The sequence below is a fragment of the Artemia franciscana genome, chromosome 10, assembly GCF_032884065.1.
Source record: "Artemia franciscana chromosome 10, ASM3288406v1, whole genome shotgun sequence".
Classification (NCBI taxonomy): domain Eukaryota; kingdom Metazoa; phylum Arthropoda; class Branchiopoda; order Anostraca; family Artemiidae; genus Artemia; species Artemia franciscana.
This window is the reverse complement of record NC_088872.1, coordinates 36,232,984-36,258,309: the sequence shown is the minus strand read 5'-3', so window position 1 is coordinate 36,258,309 and position 25,326 is coordinate 36,232,984. Positions and strand designations below refer to the sequence as shown.

Here is a 25,326-nt window from a genome sequence, read left to right as displayed (position 1 = left end):
CCCTATTGTGCAAATATATAGCCCTAATTTCTTTCTACAGTCTTTTTTTTGTCTCACTTTGTTATATTTCATTAGAATTGCGCGTCAGAGAAACATATTAAAGAACATTAGGCAGGGCGTATATCATACAAGTACTGGCAACAGGGCTGGGAACCCTTCCTCTGTTTTCAAGAGTTGGATAAAAATCTTTATAACATTAGTTTAATCAAACAGTTCGTGGTAACGAACTGTAGTAAGGAGCGACCCGGCTCAATAGTAACCGAAATTAAAAAAATGGAATTTTGATACCAATACTTACATCAAAATAATCGTCTTTAATGCTGATTTTAAATATATAAGTTTCATCAAGATCAGTTATACCCATCAAAAGTTACGAGCCTGAGAAAGTTTGCCTCATTTTAGAAAATAGGGGAAAACACCCCCTAAAATCATACAATCTTAACAAAAATCACACCATCAAATTCAGCGTATCAGAGAATCTTATTGTAGAAGTTTCAAGCTCCTATCTACAAAAATGTTGAATTTCGCATTTTTTGCCAGACGACAGATCACGGATGCATGTTTATTTATTTTTTGTTTTTTTTTTGTTTGTTTGTTTTTTTCCCCAGGAGTGATCGTATCGACTGAGTGTTCCTAAAATGTCGCGAGAGGGCTCATTCTAACGGAAATTAAAAGTTCTAGTGCTCTTTTAAGTGACTAAAAAAATTGGAGGGCACCTAGGCCCCCTCCCACGCTCATTTTTTCCCGAAAGTCACCGGATCAAAATTCTGAGGTAGCCATTTTATTCACCATAGTCGAAAAACCTTATAACTATGTCTTTCGTGACGACTTACTCCCCCGCAGTCCCCGTGGGAGGGGATGCAAGTTACAAACTTTGACCTATGTTTTACATATAGTAATGGTTACTGGGAAGTGTACAGACGTTTTCAGGGGGATTTTTTGTTTAGGGGGGATATTTGAGGGGGGTTACGTGGGAGGATATTTCCTCCTGTCATGGGGAACTTGTCATGGGGGAAGAGAATTTCAATGAAGGGGGTGAAGGATTTTCTAGCATTATTTGAAAAAACAATGAAAAATAAATATGAAAAGTTTTTTCTACTGAAAGTAAGGAGCAGCATTATATCTTAAAACGAACAAAAATTATGACGCAAATGAGGGGCTTACCTAATCGTTATACCTCACTCTTTACGCTAAAGTATTTTCAGTAATTTCAACTATGTATTCTACGGCCTTTGTGATTCAGAGCTCATTCTCAAGGAATTGGGACAAAATTTAAGCTTTAGGGTAAAGAGCGAGGTATCGACGAGGGTTGAACCCCCTCATATACGCAACAAAAACATACGAATATAGAAGTTCGTTACGTAAATTAATTCGTAAGTGACGTATATTTTTTACCAATGAAAACGTTCGTAAAAAAATTAAAAGTTCTAGTTGCTTTTTTAAGTAATCAAAAAATTGGAGGGCAACTAGGCTTCCTCCTTCACTCTTTTTTTCTCAAAATCTTCCGATTAATTACAATTAGTTAATATGCAAATTTCGTTTTTATTATTTTTGTGCGGAGAACTAAGATCAAAGCATGCATTAATTCAAAAACGCCCAGAAATCAAATAAAAAAAAACAAGTTTTTTTGAATGAAAGTAAGGAGCAACATTTAAACTTAAAACGAACAGAAATTATTCCATATATGAAAGGGGCTTTTCCTCCTCAACGCCCCGCTCTTTACGCTAAAGTTTCTTACTGTTTTAAAAATAAAGTTAAGAGAAAGAGTCAAACTTTAGCGTAAAGAGCGGGGCGTTGAGGAGGAAAAGCACCTTTCATATACGGAGTAATTTCTGTTCGTTTTAAGTTTTAATGTTGCTCCTTACTTTCATTTAAAAAAACTTTTTTTTTACAAATAGAGCAGTCTGAGACCATTATTTTCTTAATTTGATGAAAATACCCAAAATATGAAGGAATCCATGGTAATTCAGTTTGTACCTGTTGGCTCTAACCATTTTCTGCTGCCCGGTCAATGCCCATTTTTAATGTTAAAAAAAATTAGTAATAATAAGACGAGGACTCAGCTTCTTCTAAAAACTTTCTGTTAGCTCAGTGGCAAAGTTGTTCGTGTTTTTTTCATTTTGAATCTAGGAATTTTTTTTTCTGTGTATTGTTGTTTTTTTTATGTGCATTGTTTTTTCTGTGCATTCTATTTTTTTCTGTGCATTGTTGAAGCTACCAGTCAATTGATTTTTGCTTTGTTCTTAAATGTTCTAAATGGTAAACCTTAGTCCACTGGCCAAGGTCAAATCAATTGAATTTTAATCTTAGCTAGATTTAGCGCTGGGATCTAACAAAACCTGTGTTGAAGGTTTAGCTATATTTGATCTAACAAAACACCTGGCTCTAGGTGTTTACCCCCTCCTCCGGTGTTTACCCCTTGGAAAATACCCCCGGAAAGTACTACCCCTCGCAGAAATATCCCCTTGTGAAAAATACTTCCCAATCGGGAAATACCCCCCCCCGTGGAAAATAAGGCTTTCCAAATTTGAGAGTTTATTGAGTATTATTTTTTTTTATTTTCCATAGGGGGAGTGCCACTTACTTAAGTTTACGCTGTGTAAAACTCGAGAACAAACCGGTTTCTTCGATAGTTTTTCTCAGCTTAGCGCGGGACAACACAAAGACAAGTGGCAAAATAGATGGGAAATGTATAATTTGGGCTATATATTTGGACGTAAAGGGGGGGGGGTAAAGTATTTGGACAGTTTGAAGTCGGAAAACAGCTCTTACTTCATTATATGCAGAATAATTGTACCTAACACATTTTGCATGCAGACCCGCTATACTCCCCCCCCCTAATGTGTAAATGTTTAACCCAAATTTGTTTCTAAAATAACGAAGAAACCGGTTTGTCCTCGAGTTTTCCAGATCGTAAACTTGGGTAAGTGGCGTATAATACACAAGTACCGGGATTTCTTATGGAGTAACATCAAAACTAGAAACAGACAGAAATTATTACGCATATGAAAGGAGTAGCCGTTTCCACAAGACCATGCTCTTTACGCTAAAGTTTTGACTTTAATCATTCTAGTAAGCGGGACAGGAATTTCTTCATGGGTCGAATAGGTTATTTCGTAGATTTTCTGAATCAAAATAATAGGAATAGATTGCTGGTCCAGGTGTCTAGGGCTCCATTCCACTGAATGAAAATGTCCTTTCAAATCCTAATGGGGCAAAACATTTAGAATATAAAGGTTCCCTGAGAAAAACCCATTGAAAGAAAGTGAAATCTCTTAAAGTATTATGTAACATCCCATGTGTGCACATAACACCCACATGTGTGTCCTCCTCAGTTACAAGAGGAGGATCCAAGCGGGGGTCCCCCACGGGGGACTGAAGAAACAAATCATGTGTGAATGCGTCATCCTTAGCATAAGTAAACATTCACCTATTACATAAGAATTAAAGAAATCACGAAGAAAAACGCCCTGAAGAGAAAATGTCTTAGAAAACGTCTTGGGATGTCTTGAAACGTCTTGAAAAAACGCCGTGAAGAAATATGTCTTAGAAAACGTCTTGGGATGCCTTGAAACGTTTTGAAGAGAAATGTCTTTAAAAAACTTCCCTGCCTAACAAGTGGACTCTAACAAACCCTTTTACGTAACACCCCAAGCGCTATTACATAACAACCAAATTAAACTCTCCCTATTACGTAACAACCAAACCAAAGTAAACCCTCCTTGTTATGTAACAGACACCTGCATCTCCTAGAAAACATTCCCTATTACGTAACATGCACCTGCTGGCTGTCTTTAAAAGTAGGGATAGGGATGTCTTTAATAGCAGTGATAGGAATGACTTTAAAACTATTGAGGGGATACTACTATTGGCATCAGAAAACCAGATATATTCTGAGAGAATATATTCGAATTTGCTTGTTTACTACGTATATGAGGGGGGTTCACCGCCTCGTCAATACCTCGCTCTTTTTGCTAAAGTTCGAATTCGTTCCAATTCTCTAGAGATGACCCCTGAATCACGAAGGTCATTTAGTTAGAATTCAATTAAAAAAACAAACAAGTTTTTCAACTGAAAGGAAGTAGCAACATTAAAACTTAAAACGAACATAAGATTATTACGTATTTGAGGGGGTTCTCCCCCTCGTCATTGCCTCACTCTTTACGCTACAAGTCGAGTTTTGTTCCAATTATTTAAGAATGACCCCTGAATCACAAAACACGGAGTGGCAAACGCTGGCCACCTTGTTGTCCAATGGGTTCCAAAATGATTCTGAGGTTCCAAAATTTTTGGTATTCATGAATGCTTTACGTATTTCACCCATGAACTAAAAGGAAAAAGTCCCAGTCTTTGAATTCGTTTAATAAAGTCTGTAAAATATTCGTTGACTGCATGTTTCACGTGAAGGTAGCTCAAAAATGACTTCCTCCGTCGGGTTTGACATAGAATGCTATTATGAAATATCAATTAAGATAAATAGCAAAAAAAAAGAAAAAGGAGAAAGGACAACTTTTTGTTGGTACAAAGTCTGTAGCTGGTTGCTTTTTGTAAATGATGATCGCTTCGAGGGGTTACCGACTTTTAGAAATAAGGTGCACCAAATGGTGCCAAGCCGTGCAGGGACTAGGTCATAGGAGGTGGACATGTGCTCTGCGTGGTGGAATTGTTCGACACATATGACGCTCTAAATTGTACGCCAGGCGTTGGAAAGTGTGCGACCCTTTAGGTCCCATTAACAGTTTCATTGGAGCTCGGGACCAGTTTTTTTGTCTAAGCCCTTTTTTTATTGTTGGAAATATTATATTTTGATATTTGGTCAATCAGAATATTATAAATAGATAAATATTTATTGCAACCAAAACCGTTTTGTGCCATGACAAAAAAGAATGCCACAAAATAATAACACATGATTATAACACACATAACAAAACATGGCACATAACAGTAACAACGAAAAAACATAACAATAAAAAAGCTAAAACAAACATAATAAAGTACATAATATCATAAAACTAACTCACATAATTACACAAAATGTCGCACACACATAATATATACTAAATGCTTTAAGCCCATATGGGCCATGGCTATAAAAAGGGAAAATAAAATACTTCAAGAACATATTATATTATGTCGATGCCATTGTAGTTCTAGTACATTTTAATACTAGATGGTAATGATAGTTTTTTAAAATTAAATTCTCTTTTTTGCGTTACTTTACAGAGATTATTCAACATTATTGTGGTAAACAATTACTCAGTCAAAGCAGGCCTGACATATATTGTAAAATTATTGCTCCTTGTTTGACGCAATCCATTTGTATAAAGATATAATTTGGTGTTCGCTTGAATTAGTTTCCTGGTTTTATGCAGTCTAGCATGACAATTTGTCAAAAATACGAGCTTAATTAACCCTTAAATTTTAATAATTTGTCATGCAACGAGCCCCTTCTGGCTTACACTTCTATCTAGAAAGAGAATATTACGTTTCGAAGGAGTTTCACGGCTGATTGAGATCCTTCTAGATGAAACTATATCCATAAAATATCGGTCATAAAAGGCCTGTAACCATGCTTTTAAACAGGAGGGCGATGAAGGACTCAGAAACAGTTCAAAGTACCTTTCTAGAAAATTTTAGCCCGAACCATGCTCAAGGTCGTATCCGGGGTTTTACTGATTTAAGCTCCCCCCCCCCCCTGAAATCTTTAGCCGACATGTGAAAATGTAACAAAAAGGCACATTAACGATTTTGCGGTATTTTTATCGTCTGCTCCCCCCCCAAAAAAAAACAAACAAACAAATAACCCCTCCCCCAGAAGAAAATATTCGATAGAGATGCCTCTGCTAGAGATGCTTCCATTTGATAAAGATAAGGAAAACGAAGTACAAGAATTTTCTCCAGGTAGAGTCGTGATGACGAGTCAGTAATTACCGCCATGCTAGTTAAAACTGGTTATTTTCTCCTGGAGAATTGTAGGCGAGAACAATAATAATAACACTTGATTTGGAACCTTCGTAGTCAAACATCCCCTCTCTGGACCACTAAAACCGGCAAGGGAACCAATAAATCAATCATCAATCATTTTATTAATGCTAAAACACTATTAATAACGTAAAAAAGTTATTCGGCCCAAGAAGATTGGCTTGTTAAAGGCCATACAACACAATAATAAATCACTAAAAGAAAAATTAGCTTCAAACTCACTTATAAGGATCATAATTTTTTTTTTGTTTGTTTGCTATTTTGAGGATCCAAACGCATGAAATTCAACGGAGATGCGATTTGCAGCACAGAAAAAGCGCATCATCGTTCCCATTTTTGAAAAGTATCTCATAGCAGATTAAGTTTTAAGTCGCATAAATATCAGCAGACTTGCGAAAAGGGAACGAATATTCAGTCTCTAGACCATTTATTGATTATTCGTTTTCAATAAACCGTCTCCTTATGCCATATTAGTTGCAATGTCCACGAGCCTTCAACTATGCCCCACAATATTTTTGCAGTATTTTTAATATCAAATAATATTCAAGACCAATTATTCCCTTTATTCCGTTATATAAGCCTTTCTTATGCCGCCTAACTTAGTCCAATTTGTGTGTATTTTGTAAATTTTAGTGTTTTTTATTGAATATTCAGAAGGATGATCTGTAAACTTCGTTTTAACACAAAACACAATTGTTTTGTCGCCATCGATTTTCTAAGTGTCTGACTAGCTCCATTCTATAATGCATTTGATAACACTTTCCTTGCAAATTACTATAAAGAAACTATGATTGTTTCCCCATCAGATGGTTGGTGCATTCTCCAAATACTTTAACCTCCAAATACTTTAAAAGACAGTGTGATTGTTTCTCCATCAAATGGTTGGTGCATTCAGATCGAAATCATCCCTTCATTCATTTTGAATTCTTTTTGACCTTTCATCTTATTTCCCTTTAAGACTTGGTAGAATTTGCCCCTGAACGGCTCTTATAGCCTTAGGTTAGGATAGTTGTACCAGGTGAGCAAGTTACCTTTGATATAAATCGAAATAAAATTGATCAAAACGCTTCCTCCAATATCAGTTGACACGCAGGGTGGATTCCCCCCTGAAGCCTGTCCTAGATATCATTTCAAAAATGATAATCGGCGAAACTATTTGCATATCAGTCTTATTACCGCTGCTGCGGAAGTTACTGGTCGAAAAAAAGTGAGTCTACGCAATGTTCTCTAATCAAAGATGGATTGCCCTGGAAATTCATCATCCAATGCTGAAACTATTACTTCATAGTTTGGCAGCGGCTGTAGACGCTGGATGTCAATTAGCTGCACCCTACATCTATTCTTTATGAGAATTTTTTGGGTCCAGATACTGTCTATTGAATTATTAATAAGAAGAAGCCAATTCAAAAAGGATAACTCCCCTGCAATAACGGCTTCTATTGACAAGCCATTAATGCCATCTATCTCACTTAATTTCCTATCCTTCATTGTCATATTCTTCGCAAGTGTGGCCTTAGTCTTAAGGGGTGTACGTTTTGTAGTAAATATGTATATTTTTAAATAAAAATGCTTGGTTTTGAACAAAATAAACATAACCTGGAATGCCAAGCAGGAAAACAAGATTTGGTTTATAGTTTTATTCCAGAATTAGCTGGCAGATGACAAACATAAACAGGAAAAAGCAAAACCGCATTGAGTGTGGGATTATGACGATCGAAGAAAATTATTCTGCTCCCCTCCCTCCCACAAATATTTCGACAGGCTATACTGCTAAAACTAAATAGACGCATGGACGTAATAAGAAAACTATTACTACTACTACTAACAGCTCACCGCAGCATCAAGTCGCCTGAGGCCAACACAGCTACGCACATTCCTCCTCCATCCCGATATATTCAAATCTTCCCTCTTTACACCCTCCAAGGAAGTCCCCGTTTCCTTCAAATCTTTCTTTATGGCATCCACTCACCCCAACCACGGACGATCTGCTTTCTGTTTAGCCCTAGACAGTTTGCCGAAAAGGACAATATTTGGCAATCTATCATCCTTCATCCGCAGAACGTGCCCTAGCCATCCCAACCTTTCTCTCATTATAACCTTAGAACCGGGATTGAACCACACTTTTCATACAGCCTACTGTTTGAAATACGGTCAGTCACTCGGGTACCCAGAACAATCCATAATAAGAAAAGGAAATTTTTTCAATCCTTAACCATACCCCTTTCCATCAGAAAAATTCTGAAAGTTTAAACTTGATCGCCCCACCTTGAAAAAACAAAAACAGGGTAGACTTACCAACACTACATGCAAAATTTGTCACGATTTTAATGAAACTAATGAACACAGTTGCCTTCAGACATAAAGAGTAGGGATTGGCTGGGAGTTACCGACATTACCCATTATCTATGTTTATAGCTCATTTTCGAACCAGGCAATTGCTAAATTTGGTACGTTCATGAGTCAGTGCCTGGATAGATTCTTGTTCTTAATTTATTTATAAATTACTGCGCGAACACATGAACGTTTTTTTTTTCTTGTTTTTCTACAAGTTTGGGGGATCTATTGCAATTTGGCCCAGGGAAAAAATTTGAGCTGGGTTGGATGGAGGAGAGATGTTACTTTGTGTGTCGCCATCAGGTGGCTTACCAGCGTGAGGATTTTGTATAGTAAATAATTAACAGTAGCAGTCTACTTTGCTCTAATGATCTTATATTAATTTATTTGGTTCTAACAGCTTGTATTGTTTGAATATTAAGTGCAATGTTTTATTTATATATTGGGGCATTATCCTGAAAGTATTTATTTTAGATTATTCAAGGTTTTGAGGTCTTATGCATCAAAGATTATTAATAGGGTATTTAATTTTCTAAAGAAACTAAATTGAAGAAGCCAACTTCGATCTTGCTAAGAAAGAATTTTAGTTATCAAACTAATTACTAAATGCAATTAAAAATATTCGGCTGTTTGTGTAATTATTTATCCAAGGCCTAACTTTCATCATATGTTAATTAGATATGACGGTATTAGATTAAATATGAGATTATATGGTTTTAGAAAATTATCTTTTCTATTCATTCGGTGGGAATAATTTGTTTGACTTTCCTGTCATTCGTTTGTAATTAAAATGAAAAGAAAATGTCAAAACAAGATAACTTTAAACTATTAAAAACAGCGGACGTTGAAAGATAAGCAAATAATAATAAAAATTCCAATATTTTGCATCTGGAAGCCTTATTAATCGAAGAAAAGGGAAAAATAAGAAATAAATAGCTTAAACAAATTAATAGCTACACATAAATACGAGAAAATAAACAAACCAACGCTTTCCTAAAAAGAGAAAAAACAAGAAATGAAAGAAACTCATCTGATAAGCTGTAATTATAGCGTTTTTCCCACGCATACTGTTAGTATTTTTACTCATCTTTTTATTTATGTCTTAATTGGTATTCAGCTAGATTTTCATATTTTTGTGCATTTTGGGGTGAAAGCAGAGACAATAATATTTTGGTCTTCTGGTCCCTTTTCCTAAACACAATGTTTCAAGTCTCCTTGCTCTACCCAAATACTCCGTGAAACTTTTAGCTCAATCTCCACAAGTTGGAGGTATTGCAGATATGCAATTTTTATAACCTGGATGCATGGTTTTTTCTATTACCCCCCCCTCCCAAGTAAGAACTTGAAGTTTACTTAGCCCTAACGCAGCTCCTAGAAATTTTAACTCGTTCCCTTAAGCTGCTCCTGAGATACTGCGCATATACTATCTCAACAAGAAGCAGAAATTTTTGAAAGATTAGAGACCGATATCTTTGGACCCATCCCCTCTGCCCCTTCCTCCAAGGCAGTATGCGAGGCTTGCTGTCCCCATTACGACACCCTCTAAAGGTTTCAACTTGATCCCCAAAGCTGTTACCTGATTATTGTAGATTCTCTATTGATAGCTAGGCAAGGCACAATGTCTTTGATTTACCTCGCTACATACCCTTGAATAAATTGAACAAGTCCCATAGCCAGCCATAGTTCAAAAACGTTAAGGTGAACCAGAGGTAAAACACTTTTAGCCCCTCCTCTCCCAGTGGTGCCAAAGCAGGAGGGCTTCCTATGAGTTTTTGAAAAATACATTTTGCCCATCGCCCCACTACGTTTTTATGAGTTGCTACCACTGAGCCCCCTAACCTCCCCCTATTCCTTCTCCAGCACTGCCAGAAAGTTTCACCTTCCCTCCAAGCTGTCTTTAAGATAATACAGATATAGAATCTAGTTAACGCGGAGGCACACCATGTCTTTCGATTTAGCTCTACCATCTCCCCTTGTGTTACAATTCAGCATCTAATCAAATTAATACTTAAAGGCGTTCCCGAGGTATTGCCGATAATTTGAAAATTTATTTGCACATTCTGTCCTTTGATTCGCTTAGGTTTGCACGTCGTATGATCAGACAACCAAGACCAAACATGGCTCCTCTCTGTTTTTATTTACTTTGATCCAAGATCATGGATCAAATTTTGATCCAATATTATGGGGTTGCTGGGGTGGGCATGTGGCTGTAAAAGATTCGAGAAGGAGACTAGTCGTCTTTCATTCACTTTTGTTCTTTAAAAAGGTCTATATGACTTTCAATTTACAATTGAAGGAGTCCCTTCCAAGTTTCACGATTGCCCCTTCCGTGTTAGGCAATCGAGAAAAAAAATGTTTGTCTTTTCTTCCAGGCCTTTCTCGGGCTTCGTTTTGAGGGAACTGAATATTTGTTCTTTTATTTCTTCTGGATTGGGACCCCTCTCCGCCCAAGGGTTGCATACCCTGCATCAATTTTTATGGCACTTGGTATTTACCAAGTGACATAGCTATCGCAATTTCTGTCTGTCTGTCTGTCGATCCCGGTTTTGCTTCTTCAGGCACTTTCAGATAAGCTAGGACGATGAAAGTTGGCAGGTGTATCAGGGACCAAACCAGATTAAAGTAGAAATAGTCGCTTCCCCGATTCGACCATCTGGGGGGAGTGGAAGGACGATTAATTCGAAAAATTAGAAAAAATGGGGTATTTTTAATTTACAAACGGGTTATCGAATCTTAATGAAATTTGATATTTAAAAGGATCTCGTGTCTCCGAGCTCTTACTTTAAATTCCGACTTGATCTGGTAACAATGGGGGGGGAGTTGGAGGGGGAAACCGGAAATCTTGGAAAACGCTTAGAGTGGAGAGATCTGGATGAAACATGGTGGGAAGAATAAGCAAAAGTCCTAGATACGTGATTGACATAATCGGACCGGATCTGCTCTCTTTGGGGGAGTTGGTGGGGAGATTTCCAGTGCTTTGGCCAATTCGGTGCTTCGGGCTGTGCTAGGACGATTAAAATTGGTAGGCGTGTCGGAGACCTGCACAAATTAACTTGATAACAGTCATTTCTCCGATTTGACCATCTGTGGGGGGGCTGGAGGGAGGGGAAATCGTGAAAAAATGAGTAATGTTTATCTCACGAATGGGTGATTGGATCTTAATTAAACCTGATATATAGAAAGGTGTCATGTCTCAGATGCTATATTTTCAATTCGGATCGGATCCGGGGACATTGGTGGGTGGAGGGGGGAAACGGAAATCTTGGAAACCGGAGTTCCGAGTCTAATTTTAGATTTTGATCTCGTCACAAGCGCCATATGATCTCTTGGTTGTTCCGACCTCTTTATAAGTGCCATATGAGCTCCTGGCTCTTGTTTATTTTAAGTTCTTCCTGACCCAAGCAACTACGGGTGTAAGATTTAAATTGACAGGGGAAAACTTTTTTGACCTGTTTTTTGCCACAGAACGATCCCTGAAAGTTTCGAGCTACTGGACCCCCAAGATGATATTTATAAAATCTAGAAAACCTACCTGTTAATAATTTAAAGCTTCCATAATTTTACGGCTTTTGCTCCAGATGCCTGTCTTCCCCGGAGTCACGGTTAAAAAGGGGGACAAGAGAGGCTTGTTGCCCTATGTGTTTTCCAAATCGTAAAAAAGGCTCTAGAATTTCTATCTTATAGCCAAGAGGTATATCAGGCCAATGTCAGAAACTCTTTTATGGAAAGTGCAAATATAAATTTAGTTTACGATGATTCTCATACCCTTATTGCTCATCTACCTATGTAGAAAGGTCTCCCTGGAAAGTATCTCCTGCGGGGGAAAAACCTAGTGGAGATAAGGAAGTTTTAAGAATGAGGTCTTTTATGATAAAGCTGGTATACAGGTTTTAACTATCCTATAATATACCAATACTTACGTGGTAATGAGGTATCAAGGCACAGTTCTTACTTGCCACCCTTCTGAGGTACCCATGGCCTTGAAGTAGCCTATTGCTAGTTTATTCCTCCAGAATCAAAATACATGATGCACTTCTTTACAGTTTTGAGCAAGGTAAGATAAGATTTATTGATGAAATCGGTTACCCTCTCGAAAACTCAATAAGTTTGTTGGACGAAGAGACATGACAAAAGTAAGGTTAAAATCCACTTCGGTAATACTTACAAGAATATTCATGAAACGAAAGATCTGGATAGAGATTGAGACAAAACACGCTAAAGTAGAAAATAAAAATTAATGAATCACACATATTGGAGGTCACATAATGGCTGTGGCATTCGCTATAACAGGGCTATCACAGTTGGTATAACATAAAAAATATTGGTAATTACCTGAAAGAGATAGAGGAAAACACTCTAAGAGAGGAACAAAATCAGTTAATTCAGACATATTTGCTATAGCCTGACGACTATAAAAATGGGCCATAACTGTAAAATAGCAAATAGATCGTCACATAAACTGAAAATTTATAAATTTAACATTCTAAGAATAAAAATGGAAACGTTGGCCGTTCATTAATGGCTATCGCACGTTTTTATTTTTATTCGTATAAAATTTAGGGTATCTGGGATTTTTTTTTTGCTTTTTAGTTTATTTGGAAATAAACATGCTATCTGACTTTTTTCTTCTGTTCTTATTAATGAAAATATCAAAAGGGGTACTATCAACACTTCGGGGGGGGGGGAACTCTGCCTTTTTCCCCAAACTGACATCGCTGACTTCGTTATTAAGGAATTTCTTCGAAAATTTGAACAAAATGAACCCTTGTGTCGAGTTCAGAAAAAAATATAAGCACTTAATACTTATCAAGACTTTAGCATCTTCAAGCATAGTAAGTACTAATTCAGTGCTATATTTTGTATATTGAGGTGTTTCAAACATTTTTTACAATTCAAGCATTTTTTCTCGGAAAAGTGTGTAATATTGCAACCTAGTTTTTCCTAGTTCGCTTCTCAGCTAGCACAGCATACTCCTTTTATACATTTCTCAAGTAAATTCATTAGAAAAATGCACAAATATAAAGTAAACATTTATGATCTCAAACATTACTAGTAACTTATAAATCCCCCGAAAGAAAAGTTACTAGTGCTATTTTTCCTTTGTATGTTTTTCAAAAAAAAATTGACTAAAAATTTTTCCAGATGAAGTTGGGTGTGCGAGACCAAATGATGTAGATGTGAGCTCGGACGACAGGTTGAGATGAAACAAGTATCCCCGAGAAGTTTACTAAAAATGAAGCGTTGGTCTTTATGTTATATAATAAATTTTGCTAATGTCAGGTTGATTTTAGGCACATACGTAGCGTGGGTCCTTGAGACTCATGCCATCTCTCCTCTGAAACTTGTAAATTTTCATGAGTGTCTTTCCACGTTCTTTAATCCAATCCTCTACTCAAAAAAAAGTTTTTCTAATTTACATTATCCCATTTAAAAGCATGATATTAGGAGAAATTGTGGCTTACAAGTATTTGGTTGACATATCACACCCCAGAAGGGACTATAACCGCTCACTTATGTTGAAAACCTACTTATGTTGAAAACCTCTTGAACTATATGTGATAGATAGATAATACTGATAGATAATTAATCACACAAGCGTATTCCAGTAATGGACTAACGAAGTATAAGTAAACATGGAGAGGATGCATCCTTCGGCAATTAAATTTTTCATCTAACACATCGGTTTTGATTTCGAGAGTCACTTTTAATATTCGTATCACATACTTCAAGAATCAGGAAGTCATCCTTATATTTCCATAATCGAGAAAACCCACTACTAATTCCATTGATCATTACTAGGAACAAAAGTGGTCCGAGTAAAGTTCCTTGAGGAACTCCGCAGTAAATAAGGGAAGGTGCTAGAGGATAAATTTTTGGATCTTACCACTTACGATTTATTTGAGAGAAAAGGTATTACAATATTTGCTAAGAGGTGGTTAAGTACAAAGCTATTTAGTAATAAGTGAATCAAGATGTTGTGATCAAGTAATTCAAAAGCTTTTTCAGGCCAACTAATAAATTGTTTATCCAGAAGTTTGTTTTTCTAGATTATTTAAAATGATCTAGAATGAGTGATGGAAGTCTCGCTTTAATTTGTCAAATTATTGGACGTCAATATGTAGGGTAATCTTGAGCTAGTCGAAAATAAAACCTTCATAAAACTTTGAAAAGCTGGAGCAAGTGTAATGGGGCGTACTTTGGTGAAATTTGGATTAGTAGAGTTCTTTGAGACAGATTTTATAAAACCGTGTTTTCGGTAACTTTGGAATTTACCAAATCTTATGATCTGGTAAAAAAAATGTTTGCTAAAGGTTCAGAGATCTTTTCTTAAAAGGTTTTAATTAATCAACTGGGTTGTTCAAGGAATAAGTGATTGCTTTTCTAAGCTTTAAATTTTATTTATAATACTGTGAGATATAAATCAAAGGGAAGGAGGGATTTGGTGGAAAAGTTGAACCTGGCCAGTACAAGGACCAATGTATATATAGATAAGCTTGTAGACCACACATGCCAATACGAGAAGACGTGGGATAAAGCTTTCATTGGCTGCAAATTGCCTCATTTTTCTCGTTAATCTTGAGCAGCATGCTAAAACGTAACACAATGCTAATGTGGAACAAAATAATGCTGAGATATTATAGAAAGTATATATATATATATATATATATATATATATATATATATATATATATATATATATATATATATATATATATATATATATATATATATATATATCACGAACTGTTTGATTAGAGAAGCGCACCTATTTTTACACATTTTCATTACAAAGCGTAATGAAAGTATATATATATATATATATATATATATATATATATATATATATATATATATATATATATATATATATATATATATATATATATATATATATATATATATATACAACAAAAAAACACAATAATAGAGGAGATCGTGAAATGAGTAAGTTCATTTAAGTTGAATAATACAACTATGAAAGGCAACTTCATGCTCTGGTAGCGTTGAAGATAAGACAGGGAGAGTTATGGGCCATCGTTGCCATGAGCAAATAAACCCCCTCCCTTATGCTTGAAAGCTCCCAACGTCTTAACAATAATTCCTGACGAATTTCTGTTAAAAATGCACCAATGGTAAAAGATTTAGATAGCATTGACTTTTCTTTCTGGTGACCTATCCATTGGCATGAATTCACCTAAATGTGGGGGGGGGGATTTGTTTTCTCAAATTCTAGGGATGGGTAGTTTTTATTTCGTTTTTTTTACACGAAAATACCAAAAAATAATACTTTCAAAAATATAGGGAAGAATAGAGGAGGGGGAAATCTGGTGGGAAAATGCACCTTCCAAATTTCCAAAAGTGCTTCAGTTGGTATAAACACACGGCTGGTTCCTAAATTGCTGACTTTTCTATCTTGACCAGTTACGTTTCTCTGTCGTCTTTCCCGTCATTTAAGCCATTTTTGCACAAACAGCTGCTGACAGTGTACAATCCACAAGAATGACTTTTTTCGCTTTATTTGTTTTATGTCTTTTTTATGATGATCATCTTTGCAGAGTTTACCGCAAACGCATCAGACGGGGAAAACTATTGGAAACATTCCATGTGGCTCGAGTGACGGAATGAGCAGCCACAATTCCAGCTTGGAAACTGTCGAGTCTTCCGAAAATTCTTCAGAACAAGACAACGTAAGCGAATATAAGCCATTGATCCCTTTTAACTCCAATTGCTGTTGTATAATTTTAAACAAAAATGTGATAAGTTGGGTGTTCCAATTGAAAAGTAGAAACAGATACAGTGTATTCAAAACCATTTTATTATATGTAATAGCCTTGAAGAAGCCATAGCCCCTCGAGCCACTACAGACTGATATCTGCAAATGTTTTATAGTTTGTCCTTGGAGGGGGAACTTCCCTAGAGAATGGATCCATCCTAACGAGAAAGGCCATGAACTGCTCTTCTGGCTTGAATTTAAAAAAATATTCTATAAATTTGTCCTTTGAGGTGGAACTTCCCCTGGGAGGGGAACTCCTCAAATTGTTTCCTCAAATTCTAGAAATGGGGGGACTATCCTAGTTGAGGAAAGAACCTAACCTCTCTTTATCTCAATATCTGTTAATAATGGTGGTTGTTTTACACATGTCTGACACCTTTACAAAGGAAAGGGATTTTTAGAGGCCTAAAAACTTTACAACATGCATCACAAATTTTCTTATATGCACTTTCGTTACTTTTTTACGAGTTAGAAAAAATTTCAGGGGGTGGGTTCAGACCTGGTAATGCACCCCTGGATACGGCCTTTCCCCTGGCAATAAATTTTTGAGTCACTTATATTCACATCTGCTAATTCATAGAATTCATTTTCGACGAAAATAATACATTAAAATTGCAGGTTTTTTTTTTTAAGTCTGGCTCCTGCCTTAGATTTTTTTTTAAGTTATTGAAATTCCCGCTAGTATTGATAGGTATTTTTTTATCGTGAAAAAGCATCAGAATTCGTCTTTAAGGAGTGCGCATGTAACTTTCTGGGAATTTAGTCTACTGGGAACATAATCCATATATGCTGTCGACTGGTGAAATTTTTTGGTAGGTTTACCCCCCCCCCCTCCTCCACCCTCCACCACCCTACAAGATTTCTGGTGAAGGTAATCAGTGTCATTATTACGCAAGGCAATTATTTGCCATATTGAAGAGTAACCTACAAGATTTGACAAAAAAAAATGTGAAACTGCTGAGCCTCATTAATTAGCCTTCTTATCACGAAGTTAAAGATAGTCTATCCCAAATATTTTTTTTAAAGAAAAGAGCAGGTGGATGTTAAAAAAAAAAAAAAAAAACTACACCTATCCCAAATATGTTTCCGTCTTATTCTTTCTGCGCTGCGAAAGCTTTAGCTGTTAATTTTTCCATGGACGCATCTGATGATGTACATAATGTTTGGAAATAAGCGATGACTAGGAATTACTGATACACGGAAAAGAGATATCTTTGAGAGGAAAAAAACTAGCAGTAAATTGTATTTTAAAATTCATTTTAAAGAGGATGACCCAGCTAAAGTCATTCTAAAATCCGTTTTGATCTACTTCAGACTTATTAAAATATTCATGATATTTATCGAATGTTTCTTCATTTAACCTTTTTTCTATTGTGCTTTAACCCCCCTAAATGTCTCTGTAATGTGTACATTGTTTATATTTTTTTGAATTTTTTTATGTTTATATTAACAGTTTTTGCCTGGTTTTTACAACACACTTTTATAGCCTATTCATTTGTCCTAGGGGTATGTGCCAATTCATGTGAAAATACCAACACTAAAAGGGTGAGTTTTTAAGCGGTTTTTTAGTTTAAAATCGGTTTTGAAGGTATACAATAAAAATTACTGGTTAAAAATGCACCATGCTGTAAAATTGGTGAAATATAAGTAAAATCTTTTTAGCAGAGGATTGTTCGATTATGGAGCTGTGCTATTTCTGGTTAAAAATGCACCATACTGGTGCTAATTACTGGTTAAAAATGCACCATGCTGGTGCTAATTACTGGTTAAAAATGCATCATGCTGTAAAATTGATGAAATATAAGTAAAATCTTTTTAGCAGAGGATTGTTCGATTATGGAGCTGTGCTATTTCTGGTTAAAAATGCACCATACTGGTGCTAATTACTGGTTAAAAATGCACCATGCTGGTGCTAATTACTGGTTAAAAATGCACCATGCTGGCGCTAATTACTGGTTAAAAATGCACCATGCTGTAAAATTGATGAAAAGTAAGTAAAATCTTTTTAGCAGAGGATTGTTCGATTATGGAGCTGTCCTATTTCTGGTTAAAAATGCACCATACTGGTGCTAATTACTGGTTAAAAATGCACCATGCTGGTGCTAATTACTGGTTAAAAATGCACCATGCTGTAAAATTGATGAAATATAAGTAAAATCTTTTTAGCAGAGGATTGTTCGATTATGGAGCTGTCCTATTTCTGGTTAAAAATGCACCATACTGGTGCTAATTACTGGTTAAAAATGCACCATGCTGGTGCTAATTACTGGTTAAAAATGCACCATGCTGGCGCTAATTACTGGTTAAAAATGCACCATGCTGTAAAATTGATGAAATATAAGTAAAATCTTTTTAGCAGAGGATTGTTCGATTATGGAGCTGTCCTATTTCTGGTTAAAAATGCACCATACTGGTGCTAATTACTGGTTAAAAATGCACCATGCTGGTGCTAATTACTGGTTAAAAATGCACCATGCTGTAAAATTGATGAAATATAAGTAAAATCTTTTTAGCAGAGGATTGTTCGATTATGGAGCTGTGCTATTTCTGGTTAAAAATGCACCATACTGGTGCTAATTACTGGTTAAAAGTGCACCATGCTGGTGCTAATTACTGGTTAAAAATGCACCATGCTGTAAAAGTGATGAAATATAAGTAAAATCTTTTTAGCAGAGGATTGTTCGATTATGGAGCTGTGCTATTTCTGGTTAAAAATGCACCATACTGGTGCTAATTACTGGTTAAAAATGCACCATGCTGGTGCTAATTACTGGTTAAAAATGCACCATGCTGTAAAATTGATGGAATATAAGTAAAATCTTTTTAGCAGAGGATTGTTCGATTATGGAGCTGTGCTATTTCTGGTTAAAAATGCACCATACTGGTGCTAATTACTGGTTAAAAATGCACCATGCTGGTGCTAATTACTGGTTAAAAATGCACCATGCTGTAAAATTGATGAAATATAAGTAAAATATTTTTAGCAGAGGATTGTTCGATTATGGAGCTGTGCTATTTCTGGTTAAAAATGCACCATACTGGTGCTAATTACTGGTTAAAAATGCACCATGCTGGTGCTAATTACTGGTTAAAAATGCACCATGCTGTAAAATTGATGAAATATAAGTAAAATCTTTTTAGCAGAGGATTGTTCGATTATGGAGCTGTGCTATTTCTGGTTAAAAATGCACCATACTGGTGCTAATTACTGGTTAAAAGTGCACCATGCTGGTGCTAATTACTGGTTAAAAATGCACCATGCTGTAAAAGTGATGAAATATAAGTAAAATCTTTTTAGCAGAGGATTGTTCGATTATGGAGCTGTGCTATTTCTGGTTAAAAATGCACCATACTGGTGCTAATTACTGGTTAAAAATGCACCATGCTGGTGCTAATTACTGGTTAAAAATGCACCATGCTGTAAAATTGATGAAATATAAGTAAAATCTTTTTAGCAGAGGATTGTTCGATTATGGAGCTGTGCTATTTCTGGTTAAAAATGCACCATACTGGTGCTAATTACTGGTTAAAAATGCACCATGCTGTAAAATTGATGAAATATAAGTAAAATCTTTTTAGCAGAGGATTGTACGATTTTGGAGCTGTGTTATTTCTGGTTAAAAATGCACCATGCTGGTGCTAATTACTGGTTAAAAATGCACCATGCTGTAGAATTGATTAAATATAAGTAAAATCTTTTTAGCAGAGGATTTTTCGATTATGGAGCTGTGCTGGTTGTGAATTTTCATGGGTAGTTAGTTGTGTGCATAGGTCACTGTGTGATCACTGTGCATAGGTGGTTAGTATTCATTTGTTAAAAGTTATTTGAGTTTCAATGAGTTACAGTCTGATGATCGGGGTGATGAACGGACAGCAACGAATTGCACACTGGTTTCTAAAAGTGTTTTGGTTATTAAATTATTAGTACCCGAACATATTACATAACTCTGTATTCCTCCTATTTCGATCGTTAAGTTTATTTTTGCCTGGAGATCTCTGAGCGTACTTACTTGTACTAACTTATAAATGCCACATACTAGTTACTTTTAGAAGTTTCATGGTGACAACAAACTTTGAATCTCGCAGTAGAGATTTCCGAAGTTCTCAATGTTGCCCCTATAGTTTGTTGTTCTTAGAATTTGTCAGAAATTTTAGTTATTAGGTGGCAACAGCCAAAGAGTAATCTTGTACACTGAATTCCAATAGAAAATACCAGCTAACGCCATAAATAAAAAAAATGTGAAATTTGAAGAACTAAATGAGGTTCACCTAATTTAGACCCATAGGTGAATTCACCATAAATCAGGATTGAGCTTTTTTGGTTCAGAGATCATAGGCAGCGCAGTAGCGCTGTCTAAGTAAAGAGCGATGTGGACACAATGCATGATTTATTTATTTAGTTTTTTTTTTGTTTAAACCAGGGCCCGGGGTTAGAATAAAGGGCTGATGCCCTTTTTAATAGTTGAAAATGATCGAAGGGCAACTATCTCCCATAACCACCATTTCCCCAGTCTCGTTCAATCAAAATTTGAGACAGCCATTTTGTTCAATATAGTTGAAAGATCCGGAAATTATGTCTTTGAGGATGACAACCTTCCGCAAAAGTCCAAAGGGCAGGGGTTATAAGTTATGCCCTGGGGACGTTTAAGGTTTATATAGAAAGGGGGATCATCTAAACTTTGGAGAGGGCTCATTGGATTGGTAATCAAAAGTTCTAGTTTCTTCTTTAAGATTCAGGGTGATCGGAGGTTGTATACCCCCACACCTCATATTTTCCCGAAATGTATCTGATAGAAATTTTGAGATGGCTATTTGTTGTCGTAGAAACTTCTAAAATGGCTAGATTGGAAATTGAAGGGGCTAGTGCCTCTTATAATGTTCGAAAGTTATTAGAGGGCAACAAACCCTTTAATAGTTAAAAGGCATGTAAATTATGTCTTTGAGGATGACAACCCTCCACAGCCCTCAGGAAAAGGGTCGTAAGTTATGCCCTGGGGGCATAGAAAGTTTGTATAGGAAGAGAGTCGTAGAAACTTCGGAGGGGGCTCATTAGATTGGTAATTATAAGTTCTGTTATCCTGTATAAGATTAAAAGTGATTGAAGGTCAGATACCCCTCCACCCCACAGTCCTCGTATTTTCCTAAAATGAATCTGATAGAAATTTTAAATGGCCATTTGTTGTCGTAGAAACTTCTAAAAAGGCTCATTCGATTGAAAATTGAAAGGGCTACTGTCCATTTTAATTGTCAAAAGCGATCGGATCCTGAAACGCCCGCCATTTCCCCGAATACATCCAATCAAAATTTTGAGGTAAAAAAAAATAAATTGAGGTAGCCATTTTGCTCAACGTAGTTGAAAGGTCTGGAAATTATGTATTTAAAGATGAAAATAAGGTTGATATAGGAAGGGTGATCTTATAAACTTCAGAGGAGGCTTATTGGATTGCTATTCAGAAGTTTTAGTGCCCTTTTTCAGATTCAGAGTGATGGGAGAGTGGATACCTCCCTCCTTGTGTTTTCCCGAAATATACCTGACAGGAATTTTGAGATGGTCATTTGTTGTCGTATGTTTGTCGTAGATTTGTTTTTACAGCGGGAGTGTTTGGTGCACTTTTTAAGAGTAACAAGAGACTGGAGGGCAAGCAGCACTTCTCTCAAGCCCATTCATTTTCCGAACGCATCCAGTCAAAATTTTGAGACAGCCATTTTGTTCAGTATAGTAGATTGGTCCATCAACTCTGTCTCTAAGGGTATTAGGCATGTCAACCTCCTACAATTATGCAATTAGCCCATTATGCTTTAAAACTAAATGTTGCTTTAAAACAAATAAAAAGGCATTGTGTTAAATGGTTGCTAATAAGACACCTCAGCAATATACCGAGAGCAACTAGGGTTACATGGGGGCTACAGTTTACATGAAAGAACTTTTCAAGGATGAGTTTTCCGCGAACAAAGTGAATTTTTCATGAAGGGAGAACCAGATTTACCGGCATTATTTGAAAAATTATCCGAAACTTAATTAAAAGTTTTTCGACTGAACGTAAGGAGCAGCCCTAGACTGAAAACAACGGGAAATTATTCTATATATGAGAGAGTTCGATTATTTGTCCCAGCTTTTCAAGAAATTAAGTTGAAACCTTTGGGGTTATTCTATTACAACTTCTACTCTTACAATTAAAATAAATAAAAAGAGTGTAAGTGTATCCAGGTTGTCAAAGAGCATTGATAGATTTTTTCGGGAATGATATTACGTTTGTTTTTCAGGTCAACTTCAGAAACTATAAAATTAAATTAAAAATACTGTTTGTGTCAAAATTTAAAATTTGTTGGAAAAGTTTCTCTAACATACAAATATCAACCCATACTATGGATTCTTATTGTAGAAAACTGAAAATATATACAACATTTTTTTTCATGAAAAAGGATATGTCAATAAAAAACGATCAGAAATTAATTTAAAAAACTTTTCCCACAAGCCAAGAATGAGGAAAAATAAAGTCAAATAATCTTCCAATCGTAAAACTATATCAATTCACTGTAAATTAATAGCTGAAACTCAAAACGAACAAAAAGTACAATAATTAGCCGATTCAAAGTCAAAACGAGCAAAAACTAATATGAGTAGGGCTAATAATCCCTATGCCTTCTCAATACTAGAACACAAGTTGCGCTTCACTGGAAACAAAAAACGTTTGAAATGTTTTCAGCTTTCTCACTTTCATAATTGAAAAATTATCTAAACCTTAGAGAACAAATGTCAGTGTATGTGAATTTAGCTGACAATCCACGGTCATTTGTTCGTTTGTTTTTTTCAATAAGGCGCAAATTGTGATCTGGCCCTGAAAAGGCATAGAGAAAAAAGAAGATCCTTCCGACAACCAAAAATATTTAACCTGAACGTTATTGGCTTAATCTGTAATTTCATATTAAACAGTGTTTCAACATTTCCCTGGCAGAATTCTAACAAAAATTTTGAAATTAAACATTTGACTTTAGTCTGGATTTATGTGCGTGAAATAAGTTGGAATTTGCAATTTGTTGCCTTAGGCTGATTTTAATTTCAGTTCTTTGTTGCCAAGATAGCTGAGAGCGGTGAAGGAAAACCGGAAAGTGCGTGGAACCAGGAAACTGAGTAGGGTAAAAAGAGAACCATAATTCGAAGATAAAATTTAGTTTTTTTTATGTTGACATTTCTGCAAAGGTTTTTCTTGAAATATCTGGTATTTAATGGGGGGGGGGAGGAGAGACGGTTCATGCAAACTAAGTGCAGTTAGTAATAAGATTGGGTTTTATATCTCGGAAGTCACACTTCAAAATTTTGCTTTATAAACAAATATAGAAACAAACATAGAAACAAAGCTCTCTTTTGGGCACTTTGGTGGGGAGTCCCCTGTTGTAGATAGTCGTGGGATACAGTACTTTGGCTAGCAGATTTCATCGGCTCTAAAAATTATAATTTTATAATGCAAATATTACAGTGTGATGGATTCTATATTGACAGCGCAATTGATAAAACTGCGTTTGGAAGTTGCGGAGACTGTGGTTCAACCCTGCCTGTCGCAGATTGTCACTTTCCGCTATCACATGTACGCAATATATAGGATAATTCAAACAGGTATTATGATGCCTAATTCCTGAGATCTACGTAATACTAAAGGTCACCACACCCTTGAGGAGTGGCGACCCTTGGGACAAATATAGCTAAAGAGATGGCATTGCTTTGTGCTGCTTTTGCCTCGAATGGCATTGTGCTTCGATGTATTACTAACAGTAGTAATAATATACATGCTCATGGATGCACATAGTAAATCTATTAACGTTTTTTTTAGTCCCTCGTGTACAGAGACACTGACCTGGTTTCTGGATCTCTTGAAGCGCTGATACAGCACTTAGTACCCACAACAATGTATTATCCCGACAGAACATACATCTTTGCCTTTGTCTTGTCTTCTCGACTCTTTATTAAGCCGCATGCTTTACTTGGAGAGGTGATAAGACTTAGTTGGACACAACAAAAACTCAATGATCCTGGTGTAACTAAGGTAGGTTAGAATTTTTTATATCTTCCTGAAAACGACCGTTTTTTTCAAAATCACACACACACACACACACACATATACATATATATATATATATATATATATATATATATATATATATATATATATATATATTTATACATATATATATATATATATATATATATATATATATATATATATATATATATATATATATATATATATATATATATATATATATATATATATATATATATATATATATATTATATATATATATATATATATTTATATATATATATATATATATATATATATATATATATATATATATATATATATATATATATATATATATATATATATATATATATATATATATATATATATATATATATATATATATATATATATATTCAAATAGATGTATATGAATGTGTTTAGTTTTAAGAGATCTCTTAATACTGAGTTAAATTTGATTCCAGCGTAATAAAAGTGAATGCATATACCGTATTTTGAGGGTGGTTATAGCTAATGATACCCCATCCCCACCCAAGGACCCTTGGACTTGCGAGTATAAATTTGATAAAATCTTATCCAGTTGAGAGTACTTGAGTTGTTTGATTGCTTCGTTTTAAAAATTAGTGGGATGTTTTTCGAGCTGTGCTAAATTTTGTATAGAAGCTTTAATATTTTCGTCATGGGGACATAGTTTTATGTTTATTTGTTGTTTTGTCTTTCTTCTTTTTTTATGCAATTCATCAATTTTTTAATATTTTTCAAAAAAATTTCTAAGTGTTTACTTGAAAAATATCAAAATATTCTCGGATTTTTTGCCAAATTGTTTTTTTTTCCATAGTCCTTGTTTGCCAAACTTGCCAGTTTCTAGTCGGTGGATTGGATCTTTGGCAATCGTGTATCGTCGTTTCAATCGAGTTTTCTGGACCTTTTTTTTTGACGAATGAGTGTTCTAAATTCATATTGTGTTGCAGCAACGCCTACAATTCTAAAAAATAGTTAGCAAAATTCTACTTTTCCGGCCTGAATACTCTAGATTTGCTGGATTTTGTTCTTTGCCTCCGGTCTCAACGGTTTGCAGGTCAGCCTTCGGTTCCCACAGATGACCTTTGCTTCGCTTGGGGTTATCATTCCTATTGATAAACTAATTAATGTAAATATTAGAATACGTACTCCACCTAAAAGACTCTCTAGCCA

General features: G+C 35.5%; 1 protein-coding gene across 6 annotated transcripts in view; it reads left to right on the top strand.

Annotated features, from left to right (window-relative positions):
* The window catches only part of LOC136032143 (ras-GEF domain-containing family member 1B-like), a 316,559-nt gene that overhangs the window by 218,725 nt on the left and 72,508 nt on the right, over positions 1–25,326 (top strand). For all 6 annotated transcript variants that reach the window (XM_065712317.1, XM_065712313.1, XM_065712316.1 and 3 more), the window contains 2 exons: positions 15,873–16,004; positions 23,920–24,132. In XM_065712317.1, the coding sequence (XP_065568389.1) occupies positions 15,873–16,004; positions 23,920–24,132 (345 nt within the window). The remainder of the gene's footprint in view (positions 1–15,872; positions 16,005–23,919; positions 24,133–25,326) is intronic.